At 43.2% G+C, this 22809-nt stretch overlaps 1 protein-coding gene across 1 annotated transcript; it reads left to right on the top strand.

Moving 5' to 3' along the window:
- The first annotated feature begins 652 nt into the window (after positions 1–652).
- LOC129099850 (potassium voltage-gated channel subfamily KQT member 2-like) lies at positions 653–22711 on the top strand. The gene is made up of 18 exons (XM_054609258.1): positions 653–951; positions 9858–9948; positions 10030–10156; positions 10551–10726; positions 11779–11904; positions 12073–12183; positions 14004–14099; positions 14210–14304; positions 14635–14694; positions 15237–15266; positions 15996–16049; positions 16858–17063; positions 17725–17772; positions 18068–18085; positions 18853–18958; positions 20007–20138; positions 21673–21766; positions 21866–22711. Exons 1-18 carry the CDS (start codon positions 653–655, stop codon positions 22709–22711), a joined length of 2715 nt encoding a protein of 904 aa, XP_054465233.1.
- Positions 22712–22809: the final 98 nt, after the last annotated feature.

Here is a 22809-nt window from a genome sequence, read left to right as displayed (position 1 = left end):
GTTGGCTGCACATGAATATTGCATGAACATGCATCATCTTCTTTGCAGCTCATCTCTGGGTCTGGACTTCATTGGAGGGGATGAAAGGATAACTAGGGATACAATTTTTTTTATTCTTATTTATGAAAACTAAAACTAAAGTAATCTATTGCAGTGTTTTTTGCTTGACACGCCACATCAGATGTTATATCATTACATTACAGTCATTTGTTCTAATGTTATATCATTAGAAGAGTGCTGGTTTGCATGAGTCAGTTTAACTTTGCTTTCCTGGGCCATTAAATGATTGCAGATAGCTTCTGAATTGCTGATGACCGACGTGATAAGACTGTTGAGTGAGGAAAAAAAAAAAAAAAAAGAAATCCTGTGCATTTCCACTCCTTGCTGTATCTGTCATATGGCTGGAAGGGGCTATGGTGAAAAGCAGACGCTGTGGTTATTCCAGTTGGTTTTCCTCGGGGGGAGTGAGGGGACCGACGGCGTCTGCATCCTCCACACACACACACACACACACACACACACACACACACACACACACACACACACACACACACACCAGCACACACACACACCCCTCTCTCAGCGCCGGTGATGCGTCCCCTCGGCGGCAAGGACACGGACAACTCCGCGGTAGAGTCGTCTCCACTTTAGGATGGTGCAGAAGTCTCTCAACGGCGGGGTTTACCCAACTCAAGCCGAAGAGAAGAAGCACAGGGTGGGCTTCGTAGGACTGGACCCCGGTGCTCCGGAATCCGGCAGGGACGGGGCGCTGCTCATTGCGGGCTCGGGGAGCACCAAGCGGAGCGGCATCCTCTGCGGACCGAGGTCCAGCATCTCCGCCGGGAGACCCAGACCGTCGAAGAAAAACGCCAGCTATCGGAAACTGCAGAATTTCCTCTACAATGCGCTGGAGAGACCGCGGGGATGGGCGTTCATCTACCACGCTTATGTGTAAGTGAGATGTTGGTTCTGTCACTGTGGCCTTTTTGGGGCTGGGATTTTTTTTATTTTTTATATTTTTTTATTCTGGGAGAGAAGGGAGGCTGCTGTGGAGTTCTGCGGGGTTTTATGTCTCGTTTTTGCGCTGATGATGCTCAGATGGCGCATTATAGGGTTAAGCATAGTCATGCATGCTACCTGCACAACTCCTGCTTTAACTCTTAACGCCTTGCAACTTATTCCTGCATCATATTAATTAATAGGATGATGCCTGTGTTTCTACATTTGCACATCACATTTTTTTTTTTTTTGCACACTATATTCATGGGTACAGACAGGGGCGCCGAAAAGGGGGGGTAAAGGAGACGGATTCTAGGGGCCCATGATGGAGGGGGGCCCAGAGAGGCCCCTAATGATGATGAAATTATAATACAGAAAAAATAATGACACTAAGTTATTAACTAACATATAATCACACATGTTTTATTTTCCATGTCCTGGTAACAATTCCTTTATTTGTTTTGGAAGCATCAACCCCTGCAGGGCCCCCCCTTCCCCCCCTCTATTTACGTAAAATGGTTCAGTCCGCTGTGTTGGGGGCCCTGTAAAGATTCTTTTCATGGGGCCCAAAATCCCTAGCGGCGCCCCTGGGTACAGAGTTGTAGTGTGTTGCAGCAGTGTGTTTCAGCACCGCGGCCTGTGGACAGCTCCGCGCCGCCTCAGTACTTCCACTAATTACCGTTGCAGCCCGGCTCCGGTGGGAGGGAGGGAGGGAGGGAGGGAGTGTTCTGGATACCATAAGCCAGTAAACAGTCTGTGAGCTTCTTGGAGTTGGAACATGATGCCTTTGTCTTTTCTGTGTCTCATGAATAATAAAGGTGGTTGGTGACCTCTGGTCCAGAGGTCAGCTTTGGAGCAAGCAAGCCCCCCAAGAGACAATGATAATATTTTGAGAGAAAACATCCCTTCATTTTGACACTTTGTTTTAAAGAAGGGGACTGCAATTTAGTGATACACTTCCATAAAGTTTGGGGAAAGGGCTAACAAGAGACAGAAAAACACATGGTCGGAATCGTTGCATTACCCATGATTCTTCATAATTGCCCTTGCTTTCAAACTGCATGTCTGAAATGCATCCATCATTTTTTTATTTTTCTCAGAGTTGATAAAGCTCCTTCTGAACCACAGAAGACATTAACTGTTTGTAAGAGCTGAGCAGTACTCCCAACTACAGGTCCATTTTATTTTAACACATGCAACTTGCAGTCCTTGTGGCCCCCTTTTAATGCGAAAGATACAGTTTGCTAGCCTCCATGTGTCAGCTCTCTTTTCCAAATGAAAAAGTAGGTAAAGTATTGCTGGTATTTGCCCTCTAGCTATGCCTGAATCCTTCCTACTCTGTGATAGTGCATGCTTGTTAGTGAGAGGCTGAAACACCACGGCATTAAGGAATCCACTGTGCACAGCATATCCACTCCCAAGAGACGGCTGGATGCCCAGCAGTAAGCCTGTGCTTTAATGTGAAACCACATACACACACGCACACAGGCCCTTCTGAAATATTAACTGAATACTACGACAGCCAGCTAAAACTCCTTATTTACCATTAGTGTTAGGATCTTTATTGACCAATGCTCTTAAGGTGTGGTGCTAACTGCATGGCTGAATCTAGCTCAGGCAGCAGTGATGGTTTTACTTGGTTAATACAGCATTAGGAGCCAAACTACACCAAGCAACCTGGTTAGAACAGGGTCAGTACCATTTGTGCTGCTTTAATCAGAATCCAGTGGAAAGCATGTTGTGATTTAATGTACAACTCTACCCTACATATAAAGTTCACCCTGTGCCACCCAGCTTGCAGTAGAGCATCCACCTCCATTCCACTTGTCTGTTCTATACATTATTCATAGCCACCACACTTCATTTATTCTCCCGGCTCTTTTTTTACTTCCAGCCAGCTGATTTATAAAACTATCGTGCTGATTTCAGTCGAATCCCTCCCCTCCTCATTCATTCTCCTGCCTATCTTTGCTCCAAAAAAACAAAAATAAAAATGACACCGCTGCCTTGAGCTGACAAAGCTATTTCTTTCTGATGGGTATTCTCCTGACAAGGAAGGCAGGTGTTTTGTCCCTCGGCCTCGTTTGTAGTGCACATGTAAATGATCAATATGTTGAACATGAGTGCCTATATCCAGAATGCTCTCTGTCACGCTGCGTCCTCTCTGTCTCTTTCCCTATCTATCTATCTATCTATCTATCTATCTATCTATCTATCTATCTATCTATCTATCTATCTATCTATCTATCTATCTATCTATCTATCTATCTAGCTAGGTCTTAGACCAAGGCCTCCCTTCCCTGCAACATCAGTTCAAAGGGAGACACAGTGTTCCATTGTCAATGGTATTCATGTGGATCTAAACCACGTAAAATGCAGCAGACTGGGTTTGAACATTTTTTATTCTTTCAAGTGAAAGGGAAAGCTGCAAAAACCATTAACAGCAAAGGCTTCATCTAAAAGCCCGCCGTCAGAACAGCTGCAGCGTGTCTCTGGTCTTTGTACTCAAATTCTTTGAGGAGGGACAGTTTGAAAGCTTGTGAAAAAATGCTTTTAATTTGTTAGCTCTATATCTCGGCCCCCTATATGGATCCATCCCAGAGACCGATTCTGAGATCAGGGCTCTGATATCTTCTCTGATTTGGCTCCAATAGGAGCCTCAGTACTGTGTGTCCTCTTGCAGGGAACACCAGAGGAAATGGAAAGGCCTCTGCTGCTGTTAGATGACAAAATGTGTCGGTTCTGCACCGAAGTGGAACAAAGGACTACCGCTGTAAAAGTCGGCAAAGAGACTTTTGATCAGTGAAAACAATATGGATGTTCTGTTAAGCTTTCTTAAAGTGATTAAGAGAGACAGAATGAGGACATGTTCCAGTTGACAGAAGCTGGCTGCTGAGATGTGATTAAGTGGTCTGCTTTTTCTGAGAAGAGGTGTCTGATGGGAGATGGAAGTAGAAGACTTAGAGTTTGAATGAGTCCTGTAGCTAAATTATGGCTATGAATGGATTATGTCCCCACTGTAAGCTTTGATGAAAAGCCCCGGAAAGCTGATAGTTTGATATTTTATTAGGTTGTCCCTTCTTTCGTTAACACGAGAACCATAACACCACCTGCTGCTGTTGAGCTCATTTTCTGTAACCAGTGTAGCATAAATGCATGGTGGAATTAGCAGGCTAGCTAACTATCGAGCTGTCAGCTAGTTAGCTACTGAAGTTGTCACTCGTCTGGGGATAGCAATGTGCTTTCCTACGCTGTGACAAGAGTGTGTGGATGAAGCATTACATTTGACTCATTTACTCTGGCGCTCTACACTTTGTTGCACATTGGCAACGGTACACATAAAAATGGCCGACGCTCTGGCCAATCTGCAACATAGATTTGAACCAGATCTTCCGTTTGAATCCCATTTCGTGCCAGGAAGTATCTAAGAGGCAGCCGTGATGAGAACAGGCTGAACTCTGTAAATGCTATAGAAAGCTGTTTCAATGCTTCCTTTCTTATCTAATTTATCAAACTGTTTTGAAGGGAATTGCATTGCTGGGCAACAGCTTAGGTCCATGCTGACTTCCTGTCGTCTGATGTCATTCACAAACACTGCAACAGGAAATGAACTGACACATTTGGAATGTTTACAACGGTGAAATGGTCTGTAGAGTACATTGGACCCACCAACCCACAAATCCTTGTGGAAGCAACATTTAAAGTGATGCACGTCAATTACTTCCATTCTCTTAGCATCGCTGTTATCTTTTGGTTATTTATCCTTATAAATTCTCATTCACATCTTTCCTTAACATCATGACCTTTACCAATGATGTCAAGTAGAAGTGGTGAGGAAAAGACATAGGACGTAGTTTTTTGACGATTCGAGCACAGTTCACGTATGATAGCAGTTAGCGTACGGTGGCTAATGTTAGCAAACGTGAGATAAATGTTGTTGTTAAACTGACATTAATGAGTCTCTTTGGTGACTCTTTTCTACTTGTGCGCTACTGGTGCACTAGTTTGCATTTATCATCAACCTGTTGATGTCACTTGTGGCCACAGCTGCTATTCAGAAGGCAGCTATTTTCAAGGAAAAAGGCTACAATAAACCCACGGTGCTTGACCTGCCCAGACAAAGTCAGCGACTAGCTGGTGAACACATCGGAGCATGTGGCAGTTACAGAGCCGGAGGCTTCCCTCACGGGTTGGAGGAGACCAAACCCAGAGCTAAAATGAGTGAGACTACGTGCTAAGAATCATCAGATGGACAACGTGCTAATGTTGCTCATATCTGCTGAATGTGCAAATAAGCCAATGTTGAAGTTTACCTTTAAAAGGTGATATTATATATGATGTCCTGTGTTTACGGCCCGTTTATAATAATAATAATAATAATAATTAAGCCTTTAGTAGTCCCACAATGGGGAAATTACAATTCTCTGCATTTGACCCATCCCGGAGGAGCAGTGGGCTGCTAAGAAGCGCCCGGGGAGCAACTTGGGGTTAGGTGTCTTGCTCAAGGACACCTCGGCATGTTGCCTGTAGAGGGGTTTGAACCACCAACCTTGTGGTTGCGGAACGAGCACTCTACCTCATCTGCCACAGCCGCCCTGATGCTGTCCCAAGTGGCCAAAATAAGATCAGTTATTGCAGGTTTAAAAATGGAATCTAAATTCACTTTTAAAGTCTGGCCTTGTAGGAAGCATAGATGATCCCTCCTCTGCTTTCCTTTATTCCCCATTATTTTTTATGTACTGTTCCCTTATCTGAATCTTAACTAAACATGACAACACAAGGTACCTCTGTGGCTCATAAAGGAACACGATGACGGCAGATAACAGGGTAACTAAAGTTCATGTATCAAGAGAAGTGCCCGAGAAAGTCATCACCACCCTCAAACATCCCCCGAGGAGCCCACTGAGCGTACGCCGCAGTGCTAGCACATGGCACTATTGGCACTATATTTGCTCAGGGAAAGAGCCCTCCTTCCTTATTTGCTCTCCTCTGGTTCGTCGCAGTCTAAATTTAGCGTGATGAGTATGTCTGGTTAGGCAATGTTGTGCTGAGGGGGGCAAATCAATGCTTCTTTATCTGCAGCTCAGGAAGAAATGCAGGCTTTTCTGCTTCCAACAACAGACCCCCTCAGCTTGATTGATCACGTTCTCAGTGATTTCGTCTGGACCTCTCCGGCAACAAGTGGATGTGTGTGTGCGTGTGTGTGTGTGTGTGTGTGTGTTGCTGCCCGTGGCTGTTTATCTACCGCAAGAGTGAATGTGATTTTATCTTTTAAGTGGGTTTTAATTGGGGACAGACTTGACAATCCAGATTAACTTGCGTAAAAAATAGCGTCCTATAGCAGTGTTGTAGTTCTCAAGATCTATCTTGGTCTCAAAGGCCACTTTTTGAAGGTCTCGTTTCATCTCGCAATCAACCGCATTTCTACTGGATTTTATTTAGAGGTCGGTTGAGACCACAACTGCGGGGGATATCACTAAACTGCCTGTGCATTGTCTGATTTATTTGTTAAAATCATGCCTGTGATTGCTCATATAAAACAAAGTACAATCCCAACTCGTACAATGCACCTCTGCAATGCCTGTTGATTTTTTTCATCAAGACAATTCTCATTTTACACATACTCACATATACCGTATATATGGCAATAAATTAAGTGAATGAGAAAAGAATCTTCATTTGTTTTCTCTGGGCGTTTTTATGGGAATGTGATTCAGATCAGTTTTATAGTTTATGCTTCTCTATGATCACGTGTGTGTGTGCATGTTGTATCTGAATGTTACTTTATTAGTATTTGAAACATCCATTTATGGAATCAGAAACAACAGATTCCATTTCAAATATTTTTAAATGAGAATTTGTTTATTGTCCTCTTTGTGCTCTCCTGACAAGATCTCATGCATATTCATCCCATCTTTCTCCAAACTATGAGCTGTTGTGTGTATCCAGAGAGGTATAAACTCCGCACAACTGTAGAAGCTAATCGTTCGACTGCTCCAGGTTCTGCCCCTCTCCTTCATCAGTAAGTGTCCTCATTAGGAGGTACTGATGAGCTTGGCAAGGTCGGGTCGGGAAAGTTGCATAAACTGATGTCCAATTAGAGTTGCAGCGAGCCAGCTTCTTTGTCCACAGCATTTTCTTCTTGTGGTGACATGTATTTAAGGAATAATAGAGATCGGTCCTATGTCCTATGTGAAAATCAGTCCTATGTGAAAATCAGATTAAAAATGTAAAGAAGAACTGATGTCATGCAGCAAACTGACTACAAGTGATATTCATCACTGTAGACTCATGAATTGGAGCCAAGAAGTCCTATTTATGGATGTGTTTCCAGTACAGCTACATCAAACAATGTTGGTCTCCAGATGGTGAAATGACAAGTCGATGTGACAAGTCAGAGGGCTGTAAATGACAAGATGTGAAGTCTGTACTAACGTCACTTGCACCTTCACGGGTGCTAAAAAGAACCAGAAAGGAATTTGTGTTTATCACCAAACCTGGTGATTACAGATGATATATGCAAACCACTGTTACAAGAGCAAGCTGTCAGAAAAAGACTGCAACATTGAGTGCCCTTCACAGAAGAAAACTAAACCTTCCTTTGAATAATACATTGTTGGTAATTTTAACTGACAAAATCTATACTGACTGTAATTCCAATATACCAAACGACTTTCAACAGTTTACATAGATTAAATCGAAACTAAACAGACAAGCTGCTCACTAATGGCAGAAGAGCTCAGCAATTACTGACTGCTGTGGCCATCAGTGATGTATGAGATGCCAAAAACACACATGTACTGTAGAAGTAAAAGAGAACGGCCTGGATCAAACCTACAAAATGAAGAGAACTGGTGGTTGAATGTGCTCATTTGGCTTTTTGTTGTCTTTCTGATGAAGAATGATACAAATATCATAAGGAATGAGCTCGTCCATGGACTTGCCTCATATACCATTGATCTTTGTCACTCCACTCTGATTGGCTGACGGCCAGTGGCCTCTGCCAAGAGTTTGATAACAGAAACTGCGGCAGCAGGAAAAGGGAAATGAGGGCGGCTGCAGTTCTGGTAAAGGAAAAAAAAGTATTACAGCAAGGGAATCCAGAGGATTGATGAGGGTCCTTGAGGAGGATGGGTGACTGCTTGATGAAGCATGATGGAATGTAAAAGCTTCGATGAACTTGCGTGTCAGGGTAGATCATGTGAAAAATGACATGTATATACATATTTATACAGAATTTATTCAAGGAGTGAGGACTTTGTGTTGAAAGCTTCATAAGAGGAAAGGTTCAGAGGGATTCAATGGGACCGCAGTTAACTATACCAAGATTAAGACAGGAACAAAATGTATTATTGTCACAACAAAACATGTCTGCTGGAAAATATCAAGCCGAATTAATTTAACCTGAAACTAAATCACAGTCTAGATTTTTACCATCTGGAAAGGCTTTTAGTCAAAAGTGCCAACCATCAATGATTTGATGAAATGGACAAGCTGACAATACCAAATTCAGTCCAAGGAAGGTAGCACAGAGAATAATTGTTCTTGGACTGTATAATTAAGGTGAGTGTGTCAGGGCTGGTGTTAGCTCTTTCCAGGCCCTCTGGGTGGAATTTTGCCATGATGGCCCCCTTCTACGCTTTTAAAGCTGCACAAATCAATATGTCTTATATTAATAATGAATGAAATTACGAAGTAATGGAGAGGTGTCTTTCGGAGTGACCAACCAACAGAAGAGTAATGCTAGTTGCGTCTTTTACCATCCTCCATTGTCCCAGTGTTGGGTTTCACCAGGCACTCTCCATTAGCTCCAGTTGATCTTTTCTAAAGAAAGTCCCTCAGGTCGAACCCTGCCGTTTAAATCACATGTTATGTTCCATCCAATAGAGCGCTCGTCTGATGCTCTCAGACGGTCTTCTAGAGGTGAGGCTGCAGATTAGATTTTTCTTCCAAATTGAATCAGCCTACTTTGAACCTTCCACCATCATTCTTCTATTTAATCTAAAAGAATCCCTGTTTTTTTTATCTTTGAACATATTGTTACCTTTATTTTTTGTTGAGATGTTTGGCTTATTGTCACAGTCTTAAAAGTTGAATCACATCTGCCATTAACTCCCGTCCTATGTTGAAAAGGCTGAACATCACTAATGATTTGTTCAGACTGTTAGGAGGAGTTACTACGTTTGCGTCACTAAAGTGAGGAGCTTCTGACCGACACAGATAAAAACATTCTCAACATTCTCATTCTCTCTGTTAAGAGCTGGTGCTCAGCTGATGTTACTCCACGTTCTTTACCTCACAGGTGATTGGATTTCCTGTACTCAGTAATTCCAGATCAGATTTGTTTCATTCGTTCAAGAAAAACATTTACCTCATGCAACCTGCTCCCCTGCCTTCATTTCTTCTATCTTGACTTTTTATTTATTTTTGCTCATCCTAAATGAGCTGCAGCTGTTTCTGCAGTTTGGCTTATTTCCACTAACGAGGATGCCGCCCAGGCTCTGCAGCTCCCAGTTATTCATTCATTCCTCAACCGTACCCTGTTAAGCTTTAGAAATTGATGAGCAGATGGCAATCGCTCTTCATGGTATGATACTGCATGCCATCACCACAGCTGGACATTAAATCTAATGCCGAAATACCGTAAAGGATTGGTTCAGCTCTAATGGCATCCAGTAATGCAGATAGTTTTGCCACAACTTTCTTTAAAACGCTTCACACACCTAATGCACACAGTTGTATGTCTTAACTGGCAGGGCGGGGCAGTTTCACTGACATCACAGCTCTTATTTCCATACGCTTCTCCAGTCTGCTTCACTGTTGAACAACAACTGTTTTTGTTCTCCTATCTCTTCCAGCTTCCTCCTGGTCTTCTCCTGTCTCATACTTTCGGTCTTTGCCACGATCAGAGAGTTCAAAAATAGCTCAGAGAGTGCCTTGTACATCCTGGTAGGTATTATGTCATTTTCTGTAAACTGACACTCCACATATATGATCACGTCACTCCACCATTTCGGCTTTGTCCCACAGGAAATTGTGACTATCGTGGTGTTCGGGGTGGAGTACATCGTGAGGATATGGGCTGCTGGCTGCTGCTGTCGATACAGAGGATGGGGAGGGAGGCTAAAATTTGCCAGAAAGCCTTTCTGTGTCATAGGTGAGAAAAACATGGTGGGCCTGAGCCATTTCTCTCGACTTGCTCTCTCTAAGGAATATAACACTGGGTTTTTTCATTCATGCTTTTGGGTTTGAGGAAGTGACAGCCACCTTTGTTGTCCTTTTTTGGGGGATTTTCATATCCGTTGCCTTGAGGTTATGTTAAAGATGAGCTGAAACGGAATTTGAAGCCATAGAAAACTCAATTGAAATTTGACATTTCAAAGTACTTGGAACAACTTTTGTACTCTGATTTGATCAACCATCTCTGGGCATTGCATGCTTTCCAGCCCGTGTAGAGCTCTATGATTGTGTGTCTCTCTCTCTCTCTCTCTCTCTCTCTCTCTCTCTCTCTCTCTCTCTCTCTCTCTCTCTCTCTCTCTCTCTCTCTCCAGACATCATGGTGCTGATCGCCTCAGTGTCCGTGCTGGCAGCTGGATCACAAGGCAATGTTTTTGCCACCTCGGCCATCAGGAGTCTGAGATTCCTGCAGATCCTGCGCATGTTGCGCATGGATCGCCGCGGAGGCACCTGGAAGCTGCTTGGATCTGTGGTGTATGCCCACAGCAAGGTGACATCCTATCCGTTAATTATTGTGTAGAGGTGTTCGGGAGGAGTTCAGCCCTCCTTCACTGAATCATCTTACTCAATTATGTGATCAAAGAGTTGGTATAAATAGCCAGCCATCTGTGGGGTGCACTGCAGTCAAATTAAATACACTGAATTTTTTGCAGGCACAGGTTTTTTTGTTTTTTAAAAAAAAATGAATTATCATGCGTTACATAATAATGTTAGCATAATAAAAATACCTAATATGATAGATAATGCTGCAATGTTGGATAGCAATCCTTTACTCCTTGATTAATGTCCACTTCCAGAAGCTTTTTAGGAGAATAATAAAACAAAATATTTAACCCAGAAAACATGCAGAGGAGGTGAAAGTACTTTTTCCACCTTCAGCTTTGTTTGTAGTCTTCTTCTAAGGCTGTATACAAACTCAGCAATCTTTATAAGCCTCTCAGGCAGCCTGTGTTTGGATTTTACTTTGTAAAGTGAGGGGACATGTCCCCTCCACCCCCAGTGGAAATGATGTCCTTGGGTGGCAAAAAAAGAAAGATGGGCTACCATGTGAAGACACGTGGGTTTTAAACAATGGGAGTTTATCTAAAAGTAATTTATTTTCCACTGTGCTCCTGTCATTGCAAACTGTTTCCTGTGTCTCTTCAAAGTAACTCTGTCATGCAGACATATTTCTCTGCAGTTTTATTTTAATGAGCTTTGAAATAGAATTGTTAGCGTGCACTAACAAGCTGTGGAAACTGTGAAACTGTCTGTGTGTGTTAGTGTGTGTGTTTATGTGTGTTTGTGTGTGATGTGGTGAGACGGAGATGGAGAAAGGTCGGGTGTGCAGCATGCGTTGAGGGAAATAAAGACGTTTATGAAGTACTTGGTTTGCCACAGAGGACATCCGACTGCCATAATCATGTCCGATATTATTACAGAAAGGCCATTTCTTTTGAAAACCAATTTACAAGGGGTTATTTCACCACTTTGCAAGGCATCCTAGATGACATGTTATTACTTTAGATTTCCTGATGCTCATTGTATTGGTTTTCCCTGTAGGAGCTCATCACAGCGTGGTACATAGGCTTCCTGTGTCTCATCCTGGCTTCATTCCTGGTCTACTCTGTGGAAAAGGAGTCAAATGACGAGTTCGAGACCTATGCTGATGCTCTTTGGTGGGGACTGGTAAGTAAAAATAAAAAAAACAAGGCTCTACATTATCCACATTATAGTAAAAGAGAAAACAGTATGTGATATTATGTTCCCAAATATATTTCCAATTTTCTTTCGCTTCTATTTCGAAATATATGCAACCTGAACCACACCACTTGAATAACGTTTTTTTTTCATTAGATCACTCTCACCACCATTGGTTATGGTGATAAGGTTCCCAAGACCTGGAATGGACGCTTGCTGGCAGCCACATTCAGCATGGTCGGGGTGGCCTTCTTTGCTCTTCCTGCTGTAAGTACGATCATCAGGGGTACTTTGAACCCAGCGTTGTTGGCATAAGAGTTTGTGTTCATTAAGTCTCTACCATTCGTGGTGTAAAGCGCTCAGTGATTTGGTCTTATTGCTCTGCACCTCCATAGGATAAAGTGTTTCCAGTCCTGCCGCATTAATTACATTACCTTTCGCCATGAAGTGTGTCTGCTGTATAGTGAAGTGGGTGTGTGGTGTGATACAATGGGTGGGCTTTGTAGTGAAGTGGCTGTGTTGATTAGTTGTAGTGGGTGTGTCGTGTATTAGGTGTGTCGTGTAGTGTATCTGTTGTGTAGTGTAGTGGGTGTGTCTTATAGTGAAGTGGGTGTGTCTTGTATTAGTTATGTTGTGTATTAGGTGCGTTTTGTATTGTAGTTGGTGTGTCTTCTAGTATAGTGGGTGTGATGTGTAGTTGGTGTGTTGTGTAGTGTTTGTGTTGTGTAGTGTAATGGGTGTGCTGTGGAGAGCAAGTGTGTCTGCTGTAAAGTGAAGTAGGTGTGTGGTGAGATACAATGGGGGGGGGCTTTGTAGTGAAGTGGCTGTGTCGATGAGTTGAAGTGGGTGTGTCTTGTAGTGGGTCTGTTGTCTATTAGGTGTGTAGTGTAGTGTCTCTGTTGTGTAGTGTAGTGGGTGTGTCTTGTATTAGGCATGTTGTGTATTAGGTGTGTCGTGTAGTGAAGTGGGCGTGTTGTGTATTGTAGTTGGTGTGTCCTCTAGTATAGTGGGTGTGTCAAGTAGTGTAGTGGGTGTTTAGTGTAGTTGGTGTGTTGTGTAGTGGGTGTGCCGTGTAGTGAGATGGGTATGTCATGTAATAGGTGTGTTGTGTTGTGTAGTGTTTGTGTTGTGTAGTGTAGTGAAGTGGGTCTGCTGTGTAGTGAAGCGGGTATGTTGTGTAGTCAAGTGGTTGTGTGCATGTACTGTACTGTGTAAATAGGCAACTTTTGGTTAGCACAATATCAACTTTAGGATAATGTGTCAGTGTTGTCCACAGCTTGCTGCACAGCCCCACAAAATCAAAACAATGAATGCTGCTTTAAAATGCAAGGCATATGTTATTATTTGTAACAATTAAAGCATGTGTATGATATAACGTAGTTATAAAAGATGTAGCAGACCCTAACAATCATGGCTCTGATACATTTAACTGTCTCAGTGAACCAGCATACACAATAATAGGGCCCTGGAGCCGGAGCACCTAAACAGAATGCGGCCATCAATTATCAATTACACCTTTGCTCTTATTGCTTTGAAATGTCTGCTGTGATATATTGGAAAAATATGTGCAGCACTTCATATGATAATGTGCATCCAAGCCACCTAATAACTTTTCAGTCTTTTATGATTCTACTCTAGTCACACAGAAAAAGAAAGCACTCTAAGTGAGCCAGTGCACTCCATTTGTCCTCTGTGGTCCTTAGACTGTACAAGTATCCTAAAAGCTTCCCCTGAATCCAGAAAACTCTGCTCATTTTCCCCTTTTCATTTGAACATTTGAAGATGTCAGACTCAGCAGTAAGCTTTGAGTGAGCAGCTCAGTCGTGTTCAGTCAATTACACATAAATTGCTGTATCAGCACTTTGTTGAGTTTTCACCACTTTCAACAGCATTTGCTCTCACATTTCTATCACCCTGATGCTTTGCAAACCTGTGGAAATCTGTTCTATTATATTATGAAGGTCTTTTTGTTGGATTTGCTCACTGCTCTCTGCAATATTGGGGGAGTTGTTGCAATTCCAGCTCCTGGCCAGCAGAGGTCTGTAAAGGTAACGGATCACTTCATGTGTCACATTGTTTCTGCTCAGGGCATCCTGGGTTCTGGCTTTGCCCTCAAAGTCCAGGAGCAACACAGGCAGAAACATTTTGAGAAGAGGCGAAACCCTGCAGCAGGCCTCATCCAGGTATTTGAAAAACTGTATGATAACACCATGTACAGATTTATCAAACTACCAAAACATCTCTCTTTTGTGCTCCTGTCAAAAAGTAAAAAATGTTTCATTTGTCCATCCAGGCTGCGTGGAGGTTTTATGCTACCAACCTTTCCCGCACAGATCTGCTGTACACTTGGGATTTCTACGAGCAGACTGTAGCTGTCCCAATGTACAGGTACGTGATGAAACTGTCTGAATAGTGCCGTGTATTATTCACATATTCAATAAATGCAACTGTTTTCCCATATCACGTTCTGCCGTCTCTCTCAAAACTGGGGAGCTGAGTGGAAAACCTGCGGGGCATCCTTGTATTATTGTATTGCAAACTCTCTTGTTGAATCAGATACTACTGTCTGTTTTGAAGAATTGTGTTTTTTTAGGTGAAAAGGTGATGACCAGCAGAATAGATGACTGCCAAACTGAATGAAATTAGCTTTAGAATGCCCGGCGGCGAGCTGTAACCTTCCATCACTGACTTATTGAAAGACTTGACATTTATTTCCAGACTTATTCCACCTCTGAATCAACTAGACCTGCTGAGGAATCTGAAGGGCAAGTCATTCAGGTATAAACATGGGGATAATGATTATTATTGTTGAAGCAATAATCTCAGAATAGAAAAGACAGATCTGACAAAAGAAAAAATGTTTAAAATCCATATTAAACCTACATTAATCAATATGATCCTAAGTATTAAGAGGTAATAATAACAACAACTAGTGACCGTGACACTGGTGAACATATGGAGCATTTGAGTAAATTGAAGATGTGATTCACTTTCTCAAGATTTGGTGAAGGCCAAAATATCAGAAAGCTGATTAACAGCTTTTTTTCTACTGCCCCTTAGTGGCCCCAAAAGGGTATTGCAGGTTCAATAAGTTTACATTTTCATAAATATCCATATCTATTGAGTTAGACAGTTTGGGATTTCATCATTGTTTTGTTTCATCTTGTATTTCATTTGAATGTACACAGCTTTTACCATCCAGTAGCTTGACTTAATATTGAGCATCTTGACAGCTTGACCCTTACAGCATGTTGATTATGACATGTGTAAAACGAGACTGACATGCACCGTGTCACAGCTGGTGTCCTCTCTCCTCACAGGAAGGAGTCTCAAACGGAAACCTCTCCCAGGTCTGTGATCTGATCAGCTCTTATATCTCTTCACCTCCCTGTTGGCTTCTCTTCAAATCTGCTCTTAGCTGCTGCTGAGGCACTCTTCTTGGAGGAGTGTGTGCACAGTATGTTTGTGTGTGTGTGTTTGGGGGTTATCGTAAGGTCAGACATGGATGCGACTGTGTGTGTGTGTGTGTGTGTGTGTGTGTGTGTGTGTGTGTGTGTGTGTGTGTGTGTGTGTGTGTGTGTGTGTGTGTGTGTGTGTGTGTGAGCACCTCCTTCAAGAACAGTCATGCTGCATTTGCTCACTTGGTGCTCAAAGATCAGCTGACGTTGGCCTCACTCCCGCTCCCTCAAGTCTTCACCAAGGAGCTGTTCTTTGACGACCTAGCTTTCAGCAACACCTTGGGGGTGAAAAGTGATTTGGAACACTTTTATGAGCACCGCTTGATTTTGATCACATTGTTTTTCGAGCCAAAGAAACAATTGTATTTATTGCCAATGTGGTAACACTTTATCATGACTTTGTTAGCCATTTGCATATTCAGTTTTTAACTGTGAAAAAAAATACTAGAAAATCATTCCACACCTGGAAAATTAAAAATAAAGGATTTATTTATTATATGCGACTGGTAGCAAATTAATTAAAGTGTTACTTGCATCACAGTATGGCAACACTGCTGTTTTTGGGACTGTATCCACTGCTACTTTATCTTTTTGTGTCTCCTCTACTGCCCGCCTCTCCAGTAATGAAAATGCACACAAAGACAGACTTTGCGGGTGCTGTCCGAGAACTATTAGGTATAGTGTGCACTGCAAGTCTGTGTGTCTCTTTCCCTTCCCAACTCTGTTCCTCTCCGTCTTTAATGAAACACAAGGTAGAGGAATCACAGTAGAAGGAGGTTCTTTTTAATAATATGTCAATTTGTGAAAAATAGATTCTGACATGACTTCATATAGTGCAGTTCTGTCAGTGATGTACACAAGGGAGAGCTGATCTACCCATACCTTTTACTTTTCTCTCTAAAAAAAAAGATATACATCCTTGTTTATCGCCCTGTCACAGTTGATTTATGGTTTCAGTTTAGTTATGACTTTATGCTGTTGATTTGCTTGCTGCCGTTTATTTTATTTTTTTTGCCTAATCAGCATTTCTGTTCAGCAGGCAAGGTGCATATTGCCTAATGCGTTTCCTTTGACCAATTCCCGTGTAGCAGGTGGGGCGCACAGAACGATTGTGAATTATTTTGCACGATTTGTGTTCACTTTTTGCATACAGTCTCTTCCTTTTTGAGGCGTGCGCTGTCACTCTGCTTCCCGTGCATGCTTGCTCGTAGCTCCCTGCTGCTTGCCCGACACACCCACCGAATGCTCCACTATGTTGGTATGTGGCCATGGCTCCTTCTGCTGTAGGACATTGCCCTTTTTACGTTTCTGCTGAGGTAAGATTTACCATCACATCAGTGCTCAATTTAAAGCATTCCCAAGATTACACTTAGAGCAACAAAGCAGTAGGATGAAGGCATTTAGTTACAGATAGTTGTGTGCTTGAATTGAATGATGCTGAAAAAAACAAAAAAACTAAACTGGCTGCATTTCCCTCCTCAAGCCGGAAGGCCAGCCTGAAGGACAAGGTGTTCCCCAGTCCCTCCAAGGCTCCCATGGCCAAGGGGAAAACCCAGTCTCCGGGGCCAGAGGACGGGGCCGAGGGGAGCCCCGGAAAAGTCGCCAAGAGCTGGAGCTTCAACGAGAAGAACCGAGGGCCAAAGCACTCCTTCAGGTCCCGGGGCAGCACCTCACGGCAAAACTCAGAGGGTGAGGGAGCTCCACACAGTTCAGCATAATGAGTGTTAAATGGACAACTACTTCTGCTTTAGGAATAGCAACATGCTAATTGTTCACAGTAAAATAAGTGATCTACTTGCTGTACATTTGCATTCATATCAAGGTGGAAAGTGTCTGAAACAGCATTTAAACCTTCACGAAACACTTTAAACAGTTTGCAGCTGTTTAAAGGAATAGCTCTGCATTTCTGGAGAAATATGCTTGTGGCTTTTTCTTCGTGAAACAGATAGAAAGATCTCTCCAGCTGTGTGTTTTTAGAAGGAGTTGATGGCACTTCAATGATTTTAAATCAAGCCTATCTTATCTCATTTTGCAGACTGTTGCTATATACTGTAATTCCTCCCACATGCATTCAAACACACGAGGGAGACACGCTAAAGCCAACATTTCAACATTGTCCCTTGGAGACAAAGGTCCGCTGGTCACCAGACACCAACATCCAAATGTTGGTGTCCAGCCATCATTAGTTGCTCGACAGCCCAAACACATCCACATGTCATCCAGGCTACTGTCTGACTGTGTCACTGTCAACGAACACACTTCTCTACATCACCGTTTCTTTCTTTTTTGTCAAACTATTTGAACCGATTCTCATTGTTTTTTTCTTTTTCCGCTTCATGGCATGTTAAAGTGCTGATTGAAATGCAGGATGAAGACTTTGGACTGAAGAGTTCTCCAGGTCAGACAAGTCACCATGACATGTCTTCACTTTAGAACTGTGATGCACTCTGTGATGCCTAGCTGTATATTCTACCACACATATTACATACACTTTATAATATGTGCAGTTTGGTACGTGTAAATGTAAGAGCAGAGAGACCAGCCTATTCAAACATGAACCAGAAATCATTCTGTGGAATCCACTTATTCCATGTTTGGAATCGATTTGTCTGCCATTGTCATCTTGCTACACTCCATAACAAATCTTTCTCCATGTCTCTCCTCTCTCTCTCTCTCTCTCTCTTTCTTTGCAGCAATTGAAGGTTTAATAAGTAAGACATTGGGATATTTTGTTGGTTGGCTTTTATGGGGGAAATAATTAAAAGAAAAGTCAGCTTCACCGGTCTGAGAAACCTGCATGTTGAAATCTGCTGGGATTTGTTCCCTTGACATGAACCCTTTTTTGTTTGGATTTTCGTCCTATTTGTTTTCCTACTCAGTGATGACTGAAGACTGAAGCATGATACTAAGCATGTATTAATATTAGGATTCTCGATAAAGATGAATATAGTACTATTCTACATTAGTGTCGGGCCGAGTTGATTGTGGGTTCAAGTCAAGTGGTGCCAAGATAATCCAAAAATTGACCCAGAGACAAAATGCCCAAAAAGCCCTGCTTTATGTTGCATGAAGAGACCTCTCACTTTCCCTACCAGAACCTCTTCCAATTTCTGTTAGCCTGCGATTAGGCCTTGACTCCTTTGTCTCTATGTAATTCCTCTCAAAGTCCATAGATTACAACACTTATCTAGACTGTAATTGGTGGTGGGAAGAGAGTACTTGTCATTAAAGGTTTCAGTAAAGCTTTATCCCATCAGCACTATCCTTCAATTCTGCACCAAGTTCTTTATTTTTCTCCGTTGTTCCACGAAGCCCGCTCACCACGCTCACACACTGGCTTGAAACCAACTTTGATAATTGAATTTTGCACCTCCTTAAAGCTAAAAGCAACAGCCCCTGCTTTGCTTCTGCTGTGCACGCTGGGCGTGTGGAAGCAGATTAAATATGCTTTAAGAGTGTTCTTGTCTTTGCTCCGCAGAGGCGAGCCTCCCAGGAGAGGAAATAGGCGATGATAAGAACTGCCACTGTGATTTTCTCAGTCAAGAATTACCACCAGGCCTGAGGGTCACAATAAGGGCAATCTGGTAAGGATTTGCTTTAATACCCAATGTGAATGGTTCTGCAATGTTTACTTCGTCAATTATGATTTGTGATTATGACTAATCATCAGTGGTGCAGACTTCATTAGCTTTGATGGTGTTTAAGCATAATTCAGCTTTTTTTTGTTCCGTCCATAATTCACCGGTAATCATAACATTGTACCTAAGTTTATTGTTGAGATCTAGGAATGTTGTGACATCGCTAAAAAGAAGTCTGAAGGGGCAAGAAGTCATACAATCAGACAGGTTTATAGATAACGTCCAGGTCAGGCAATCTTATCCTGAGGAGAAAATGAAAGTTATTGGAAAAACCCCGCCAAAACGGTTTGTTGTGGCCAACACAGACCAACTTTGACCTTAGTAGCAAAAATTTTGGAGCTCTCACTTTTGGTTTTCCCTGAAAATGAAGTTGGACTTTGTTGTAGGGTCCCCAGGTCTCAGCATTTACTTTGACTAGTTCAATGTTATTTAAACCAACTGTAAGGATGGCCAAAATTATGACAACAGGTTGGAGCATGGAGGTTCACAACATAGAAGTTTAACAAAATAACCTTAACTCAAGGTCAATTTACTTGGTTTTTTTCCTGAACACTCAATCATATCTATCATTCTAAGTGGGTGGAGTTTGCTCAGTTGCCATGGAGTTGCATGTATATGACCACCTGTTATCACCCAACAAAAAGTGAGCAATCTGCTTATGAAGACCGGAGATGTGGTGGAAAGCTCTGGAAAAAGCTCTGGGCCTTAGGTTGGGATTATTTTGTCAAACTATGAAAGTAACTCCCAAGTTATAATGAATTATCCCAGTTTTTCATATCGACTGTGTCAAATTGTTATCAAAGGCCTTTTTAACGAAAGACATTTTGTCACAGTGGGAAAAGGTGTAAATATAAAAAAAGAATTAGCTGAATTCCATTTAGCTGCTTCAATTTGAGGGTCTTGGTATTCCCTGTCATTTTCTGACAAGTAAAAAATGTCCCCTGTGAAAACTGCCCACTCATGCCTAAAAAAATAATAATGTGTCCTCCCTCAGCGTCATGAAGTTTCTGGTGTCAAAGCGGAGGTTCAAAGAGAGCTTGCGGCCTTATGACGTCATGGATGTGATTGAGCAATACTCTGCAGGTAACCTGGACATGCTGTCTCGCATCAAGAACCTGCAGTCCAGGCAAGTAAACGTTCGCTATACTGTATACTGCAGTTTAAATCTGACCCACGCTCATTTACAGGTCGTCTCAGAGTGAACAACTGCTACTGTCACTGTGAGTCTAAATATCACGGTGGATACGGAGGACGCATTTTTCAGTTATTTGCTTTGGTTCCATAATCAGTTTGAACTCAGTGTAACTTTATAGACGTAATTCAATGTCGTTGGTGTCTTCGCTGGATACAAACATGTCGTGACACGCCAGTCATTGATTTGCCTGTTCCATTTTGTCCGGCGACATGTGTTGTATTCACATCCCAGTGTTGTGTCTGTAACATTTCTTTATCTAAATACGATTCACTCCTTCAGCTCTGTCCCCAAAATCATTTTAGATCCAGCATTGATGTATAAATACATTGTTTTACCTCCCGTGAGTTAGCTCCTCACATTTTGATCCCTCTAAAGGTCTGACCTGTAGAATGAATATATTCCAACAGTGAATACATGCACTCTTCATCCAAAGAAGCAAGTCAGACTCACCGTATGTCTTGTGTGTGTGGAATATATTGAAACGTGTTTTATCCATATAGCTTATGTGATTCCTGACGTTGCTTCATTTTGCATTGCGCTCATATCGTCTCTGTGTGCCTTGGCAGGGTAGATATGATTGTGGGGCCCCCTCCCCCATCAACACCTCGCCAAAAGAAGTCCACTGAAGGCCCTAGGTTAGGTTAATAGACTGCACCCGTAGAATGACCATTTTAACCAGCATAATGCTCCTTACACCACAGTCCAAATATTGAAGCAGTTACGTGCTACCATTATTTTGATTGACAGAACCCCTTTTGAGTTCAAGCCACTTGACCTGTCTCATTTAGTCAGATGACACATGCTGAGATCAAGTTTAACATTTCATACTAAATAGAATAGAGTTAAGAGTTGGAAAAACAGTATGTTGTGCAGCCGCTTTGGCTCTTATGTCACGTTGTATCAGCTGCTGTCAAGAAAAAGGGCAAACGAAGGCGAGACTTCCCGCCGCTTTTCTCGCTGAATGTCAATGAGCCGCGTCAAGTGGCCCCACTCAACAGGGGTTTGACAGTGCTAGATGCTTGCTCTCACATTGGAGAGACAGAAGGAGAGCTCCCCCAGCAGGATGCAATGAAAATGAAGCATGAAGCGCAAGGAAAGCATGCCAGGTGATGCATTTTGCCCTTAGACAAAATGTCCCACCTCAAGTCACTCATTGTCTCATTAAAGACCGCCTGATCTCATAATGCATGCATCCACACCATCAAACTGAAAACCACACTTTCTCCGAAAATGAAGGCCACCATACATTAATTCATTCACCCCAAACATATCGTACACATGAACGCTTTCTTAACCTAATTTTCATGTCACAGTAGTTCACTATCATTTTGGCATCATGAACTTCTTAAGTTCTTAAGTTTTGGCATCATGAACTTCTTAAGAACTTCTTAAGTTCTTAAGCCACCCATGTGGCAGAACAGAGTGTTTGTTTTTAAACTTGGATATTACTTTTCTCAAATGCTAGAGTTGATCAGATAGTTGGCAAAGGTCCTAAAGCTGAGGGAGAAGCTGCGGATGACCAGAGCATGATGGGACGCCTGGGCAAAGTGGAAAAGCAGGTATGAATGTTTCCTCAAGGTGTCTAAATGTCCCACGGGTTGGTTCACGCTTTAGGAACACCTTTTCTACATGGTGTGTGTTTTTCTTTCACCCTGCAGGTGGTCTGCATGGACAGGAAACTGGATTTCCTGGTCAACGTGTATGTGCAGCGCATGGGCATCCCTCGTTCGGAAACAGAGGCCTTTTTCAACTCCAAGGAGCCGTATCCAGCCCCGCCTTACCACAGCCCCGAGGAGTGCAAGCAGGAGAAGGAGGGCGAGGAGGAGGTGAAGGAGGAGAAGGTGTTGCAGACGTGCTCAGTGCCAGCTGTTCCGTGCTCGGACGGGTCTTTGGAAACGAAAGACCCTTTGCTGGGTCGCTGTGTGTCCAGATCGGTGGGCACCCCCTCTGGCAGCCACAGCCGCCCGTCTACCTCCTGGCAGCACCAGCTGCAGCACCCGCTCAGCCAGCCCGCCTGGAACAGCAGTGTGGCCAACACCCCTTCGCCGGTTGGTGGCAGCGGCGATCACTCGCCCACCCTGTTCCGCCTCCCGCCTCCGCCTGCTCCGGTCCACGATCGATCCACCTCCGGCCCTGGCTGCAACGGCAGAGAGAGCGGCTCCAGGAGCAGGAGGCGCCACAGGAGGCGTCGGCAGGACACCGCCGCCATGGAGAGCGACACCTCCCTTTCCATCCCGTCCGTCGACCACGAGGAGCTGGAGCGCTCCTTCAGCGGCTTCAGCATCTCACAGGCCAAGGAGGACTTCTTTGGGCCCTCTTTCTTTACAGGCTCAGGAGCCGGGGTAGTGAATGAAGCTGCAGCCGGACCTTCACTCTGTGCCAGGGTCAGACCCTTCATAGCAGAGGGGGAGTCAGACACAGACTCCGACCTCTACGCCCCCTCACCTCTGTCCTTCACCGGAGAGGTGTCATGTGGAGACAGGGCATGGCCTGGACTGAAGTAGGCCACCAGGAGACCTACCAGGAGCCAACTGACTGACTGTTGCTGCTGACGATGCTAATACAGGCTATCTTAGGTGGAGTGAATGGTTACGATTAGCAG

The sequence above is a fragment of the Anoplopoma fimbria genome, chromosome 12 (genome assembly GCF_027596085.1).
Source record: "Anoplopoma fimbria isolate UVic2021 breed Golden Eagle Sablefish chromosome 12, Afim_UVic_2022, whole genome shotgun sequence".
Classification (NCBI taxonomy): domain Eukaryota; kingdom Metazoa; phylum Chordata; class Actinopteri; order Perciformes; family Anoplopomatidae; genus Anoplopoma; species Anoplopoma fimbria.
This window is presented reverse-complemented; position numbering and strand designations above follow the sequence as displayed.

Excerpts from the sequence above, each read along its gene's own strand:
- LOC129099850 (XM_054609258.1), top strand. The coding sequence starts at position 653 with ATGGTGCAGAAGTCTCTCAACGGCGGGGTTTACCCAACTCAAGCCGAA. Across the intron at positions 952-9,857 it reads TTCATCTACCACGCTTATGT|CTTCCTCCTGGTCTTCTCCT; the intron begins GTAAGTGAGATG and ends TATCTCTTCCAG. Across the intron at positions 14,695-15,236 it reads CTGAAGGGCAAGTCATTCAG|GAAGGAGTCTCAAACGGAAA; the intron begins GTATAAACATGG and ends CTCTCCTCACAG.